This window comes from Dipodomys spectabilis, unplaced genomic scaffold, assembly GCF_019054845.1.
Source record: "Dipodomys spectabilis isolate Male_0828 unplaced genomic scaffold, ASM1905484v1 ptg000069l, whole genome shotgun sequence".
Lineage (NCBI taxonomy): Eukaryota > Metazoa > Chordata > Mammalia > Rodentia > Heteromyidae > Dipodomys > Dipodomys spectabilis.
In genome coordinates this window covers 26,465,001-26,471,019 of record NW_024870746.1, presented here as the reverse complement: position 1 = coordinate 26,471,019, position 6,019 = coordinate 26,465,001, and the positions used below count along the sequence as shown (strand labels likewise).

Genomic DNA, 6,019 nt, shown 5'->3' with positions numbered 1-6,019 from the left:
GGGCCTCGGTGAACTTCAGGTTTTCTAAATATGACCTCCTTTTATGTTCCTTCAGGCATTTGCTTGCACATTCTTCTGTTATCTTTTGACTCTTTGATTGTCTAAAGAGCTAAGCAGTTTAAAATGCTTAGATCTAGGTCAAACAGTCCTGCACTCAGATTCAGACTCTGCCAGCTACCAATTAGCTCCATTTCCATTGGCAAATCCTTAATTTCAATTCATAAAAGCAGCATACAGTTTCAATTATACAACTTAGAGTTCTTTGCATAGTACATGGTACATGGCTAACTTACAGATGTTCATCTTCTTCTCTTCCTCTTCTGAGTCTTTCTCAACCCCTTCCCATTTATACCTTCTGTATATTACTAAAGTCGTGTTAAGAACACTGTGCTTAGCCAGGCCTTGGTGGCTCACTCCTGTAATCCTAGCTTCTTGGGAGGCTGAGATCTGAGGATCCAGGTTCAAAGCCATTTGAGGCAGGAAAGTCTGTGAGATTCTAACCACCAGAAAACCAGAAGTGATGCTGTGGCTCAAGTGGTGGAGCATTAGCCTTGAGCTGAAGAGCTAGAGATAGCGCCCAGGCCCAGAGTTCAAGCCCCTGACTGACAAAAAAAAAAAAAAAATAGAAAAAGAAAAACAAAAAACAAACACTGTGCTTGATGATTCATCACTTGGACTTTGAGTTCTTTGGGGTCCTAACACCAGCTTTGGTCACGACTGTATCCTTATAGCCTAGCTATATAAGTGCTTGGCATGTGACAAGTCCTTAATAAATGTATGTTAAGTGGATGAGGTTTATTCATTCCAGAGCCAAGGAGAGGTGGTTTCCAGATCACCATGCTATATATCTACTAGCTGCTAAGAAATGTTGATGGAAGGATGAGGCCTGGCTTAAGTGATAGAGCACTATCTTAATCTTCAGCCACACACACACACACACACACACACACACACACACACACACACACAGAAACTCACACAAAATTGATAGAATACCACTTGCAGAATTTACTGGAGAATCTGCTCTCTGGAGGAATGAATTTTGAGGGTGTCACAAGTCTTTTCTCTGGAGACCCAGGGACAGAAATAGCTTCACACAGACAATATGACCTTCCTTCTGAATTGGAAGCAGAGTTTTGTCCCTGTGAGATTAGAAAAGAACAAGGGGACTGGGAAGGTGGCTCAGTGGTAGAGTGCTTGCCTTGCATGCATGAGGCCCTGGGTTCGATTCCTCAGCACCACATAAACAAAAAGAAAAAAGCAGAAGTGGTGGCTCAAGTGGTATAGCACTAACCTTGAGCTGAAGAGCTTAGGGACAGCGCCCAGGCCCAGAGTTCAGGCCCCACGACTGGATCCCCCCAAAAAGAAAAAAGAAAAGAAGAACAGGAAGAGGCTACCTTTGTCCTATCCTGGGAGAAGGAGTGAGCTGGTCACTCTGCCACAAAAGAGTCTGGCGCTCATGTCAGATAGGCCCAGGGAAGGTCAACTCTGACAAGATATTGAAGTCTCTGTGCTGGTGATGTCAGGTTACTTTTTAAAGGGGAAGGCTCCCCTGCCTCCTGAAAAGGCAACTCCTGGAATTATTTGCCAAGTACTTTAAGGATAAATATGATAATGGAAAGGCCAAGAGAAAAAGGGAAAGTGGTGAAGTCAGGAGATCGCGGGACCACTGAGAGAGAAACTTCTGCTCTAAAGTCATCCCCTTCAACCTGCATCCTCCTTCCCCCACCACAAAAGCCTCCAGGGAGTTGAGCTCTGACTGGCTGAAACAGCTGTGGAGATGAACCCGGGTCTGGTGGCAGCTCACATTTCAGCTCAGGGCACAATTGCTCAAAGGCTCTTTGGAAGCTCTAGGAGACTCTGTGTTGGGAGGCCTTCCCTCCCAAAGTCCACAAGCATTTGGAAACAAGGACCCCAGACCCAACAAGCCCCGTGGGGACCACATCAAGGCCTCAGCCCCGTTTATTTGAGCAGCCAGAGTCTCCTTATACAAGCAGCAGTCTTAGATTATACACAGCCATTTCTTCTAGCACAGGCATGGGCTGAGACAGACAAATCTATATTTCAGACTCCTTTCTCTGAAGTCTGGAGTTCTGAGTCTGAAGTCTGAAGTCTGGAATTTCTACTAGGATTAAAGTCTACCTCTGTTAAGCCCATTTAACTTGTGCTCACATAAGCAGAATCTGCCCCTAAGTAGGCACTGAATATTAAATAAAACATTTTGTATAATGTATTCTTTCCGTGACAGGTACAAAGCCAGTGTGATGTTATATTTCTGACCTCAGAGAAGAGCTACTCCCTGGGCCTTCCTGTCACAGAGCGATTGGCAGGGGGCTTCTCAGGAATTGACGGCCTTGGCCCTCTTCTGTGGTTAGAGGAACATTGTTCCTTGGTACCAGCCAAATTGCATCTCCACATTAAGATACACAAGGCTGACGGTCTCAAGACAAGAATCAACAGTGTACAGTGTTTGAGTAGTGACTGGGAACAATTGCAGACTTGGGGAAAAGGGAAGCTTGGAGATGCTCAGTAGGTGAATCGCATCTTTTGAGAGTAGCCAAGTTTGTCCAAGTTTGGATGGCAGGCCAGCTGCACCATTGGGGGTGGCCCACAGAGCAGCAGCAGCACATCATCTCCTGGAGGAGGTAGGTGCTCCCGGAGCATGTCAGCAGTCACGAAGCCCTTGCTGTAGGCCCAATCTGAAGTACAGGAGAGAAGAGAAAAACATTGCTCCAGACCCATGTTAGCAATGAAATGTGGAACCATGAAGACTGCTCATTGGGAAGGGCCCTGAGGGGCTCCTGAGATGGGCTCAGGTTGTAGCAGCAATTACATTCATTCATCCTTACCATCCATCTGGTAAGCAGGAACAGAAAGGAAAGGGACGACCAGGAGAGCAGGGTGTATGCAGTCAGCTTTGGGGCTGTGGCAGAGTCAGGGAAGGTTGGTTTCCATGAAACCAGAACTCAGAAGGGCAAGGCCTTGATTTGGATAATGAAGGACTATTGGGAGGCCCAGGAATGGGGAAGATACCTTTTGGAGGATGGTCCAGAGTGAACCAAAGCTTAAAGCGATTAGGATATTGGGCCTGCAGCTCTTCTAAGTCCTCCCGCAGGATTATATCCTTTTCAGTCTAAAATACAATAGGGAAGCAAAGGTTTATAAGTATCCACATGGAATAAGTTTTCTGCTCTAACAACTTTCCAACCAAGAGAGAGAAAGAATGCTAATGACCTGCTAAAGTTCAAGAGAATTGGAACAAATGCTATGCTTTCAGGAGCTGGGATGGAAGGAACATCTATTATTTACATATTATAAAGGAATAAGGATGGAATAGTTTAACCAAGAAGAGCTACATTTCTATGTTCAGCCTGAGATGCATTAAATCTTTTCATCTTTCCTTGAGGACCTGAGAAGAAATATGTCCCAATGCTCAGTAGTCTTTCTTCCTTATTATAATAAAGAGTCTTATGCCTTGCTGAGGGCAAGAAACTAGTACAGGCCCTGAGTCTTGTTGTCCATCAGTTCCATATCTTTCAGCCCTACAAAGTTGCTGTCCAAGGTTATACAGCAACTTTGAAGTCCCAGCACCGAAAAGCGCAAACCAACCTGGTTAGCAAAAAGCAGAAAGCACTGAGTCGGATCTTCAGGGACTTTCAGGATGGCCCGGATCAGCTGTAGCATTGGCGTGATTCCTGTGTGAGGACATCCCACATTGAGATGCAGTAGTCGTACTGTCTCTATCCTAGTTCCTTACCTTTTGTTTTTTCTGTCTTTCCTGGTCCTAGGGTGTTGAACTTGGGGCCTGGCACTTGCTTAGGCTTAGCAACATCCCTAGTCCTTTTGCTTTTCTTTTTTTGTTTTTTTTTTTTTCAGATAGGATCTTTTGTTAAACTCATGTCTCTGGCAATAGAGAAGTTAGGATTACAGATATGTACCACAAGACACTTCAATTTTAATTCTATTCATTCCCACACCATCCCATTTTCCTTCGGCACTGTAATCTAATCCTCAGATCAACTCCTATGGATCATCTAGCGCCCACATTTATGGACATTTTCAATGTTTTCTTTTTTGCCAGTTCAAAGGCTTGAACTCAGGGCCTAGGCACTGTCCCTGAGCTTTTGTGCTCAAGGCTAGCACTCTATCAATTGAGAAACAGCCCCATTTCTGGCTTTTTGGTAGTTCATTGGAGATAAGAGTCTCACTGACTTTCCTACCTAAACTAGCTTCAGATCTCAGCCTCCCAAATAGCTGAATGACAGGTATGAGCCACCATCACCTGACTGGATAGTCTCAATATTCACATAAGTTCATATTGAGAAAATCCTAAGAGTCCAGTCCGAAAATCTTCCTCTTATAGTCCTTAGAGGGTAGGAATTCAACTGTCATAGATGACCACATGTACTTTTTGATTCAATGATGAGGGTTTTGGAAGGCTTCTTGTAGATGTTGAGGGCATGTATTTTGGAATTAGGTAGAGTCAGATTCAAGTCCTAGCCATTACCAATTAAATAACCCTGTGGAAACCATTTAACTTTTTGCATCATAATTTATAGCAAGGAAAGACGTACCTACTTTATAACTATAGATATGTGTCTAATATAGTAATGTCCAGTGCTAATTTTCTTGCTTCTTACTAGTCATTCTTGGCTGTTTCTCTCTATGTTCATCTAAAAATTATTAGACTTATTGCTCTCATTTTAGCAGCAATTTGTTTTTCTACTTGTTTATAATTTCAGCCACTGGGTAGGTCTAGGCACTGTTGGAAATGCCCTGATGAACAGCTTAGCTAGATAACCAAATCTTCTGCAAGTCACCAAGATCAGTAAGGCAACAACCAACAAGGGTGGGTGAGAACAGCCCTTTAGGGGATTCATACCTGTCCCTCCAGCAATCATTCCCAGTTTCTTTGCCACTCGTGATTCTGGTGGAGATTTCTTGTTGGGCTGAATGTTAAAATTCCCTGAGGAGTCATGCGAAGGGAAGGGTAGAAGAACAAAGTCAAAAAAGGAAACTAAGTAAACAAATGCAGAATTGAAAACACACCCGAGACCAGTTTAGCAGTTGCTTATGAAATCTGATCCTGGAACTTGGTGGAGGTTTAATTGCCAGACCTGGCAATAATACACAGGAGGGACAATGGGGGCAAAGGCTATCTATCTATCTACTAGTAGTCCGGGGCCACACAGTGAATATCAGTGGCTTCTGGCACTGGTTAGAATGGCAGGCATGAGACCTGTGTGAATTTAGTTTCCCTAGTGGCACAGAAGAGCTCCAGGGGCTTGCTAATGTGCCCAGCTCTTCCCATGGGAAGGGCTAAAAGCTGTCTCTTCTGACTCCCCACAGTTGAATCAATGGGGTGAATCTTTGAGAGACAGTTAGAGAGATGGAGTTTGCTTCAGTAATTGTCACAGCTGATTGTCACGGTTGGTGAATTCAGGTGGAAGGGGAACGGTGTCTAGGGACAAATGGGGCTGAGGAACGACTTCCTGTAGCATCAGTGCTATTGAGAAGGAAGGGTAGCTTTGTCCCTTATGCACATGCAGGGCAAAACTGCCAAGACTATGGGAACTAGAGAACTAGAAGACAGAAAAGATAGTGGAGGTATGGCTCACGTGGTAGGGCACCAGCTTTGAGAAAACAACAACAAAAACCCAAGCAGGAAGGCAAGTACCAGCACAAAGTGCTGAATTCAAGCCCCCAAATGAGCACAAGAAAAAGAAAAGGAAAGAAAATCAAGGGAAAGACAGGACAATACCTTTTCCAGTGTAAGTGAGCAAGCCACTTGGGCCCCGGAACTCCACCATGTCCCCAATCTTCAGACTATTCAAATACTGAGACATTTTCCCTCCCTCAGGAAACTTGGGGTGAACACCCTTCAGGTACACCTAATGAAGCAGAAAGGAAGAGAATACTCTAGTTGGGATATCTCAAGAGGTTGAAGCAGGGGTCACACCCATGCTTTCTAAAGGACACAATTATCTCTTGTTATCAAATAAATCTAAAATCCCTGAAG

At 44.3% G+C, this 6,019-nt stretch overlaps 1 protein-coding gene across 1 annotated transcript in view; it reads right to left on the bottom strand.

Moving 5' to 3' along the window:
- Positions 1 to 1,933: 1,933 nt before the first annotated feature.
- The window catches only part of LOC122109713 (NADH-cytochrome b5 reductase 1), a 5,452-nt gene continuing 1,366 nt past the window's right edge, over positions 1,934 to 6,019 (bottom strand). The window contains exons 5-9 of the mRNA XM_042682283.1: positions 5,762 to 5,891; positions 4,883 to 4,966; positions 3,610 to 3,695; positions 3,034 to 3,133; positions 1,934 to 2,699 (exon numbers count right to left, since the gene is read on the bottom strand). Coding sequence (XP_042538217.1) covers positions 2,527 to 2,699; positions 3,034 to 3,133; positions 3,610 to 3,695; positions 4,883 to 4,966; positions 5,762 to 5,891 — 573 coding nt within the window. The 3' untranslated portion in view covers positions 1,934 to 2,526. The remainder of the gene's footprint in view (positions 2,700 to 3,033; positions 3,134 to 3,609; positions 3,696 to 4,882; positions 4,967 to 5,761; positions 5,892 to 6,019) is intronic.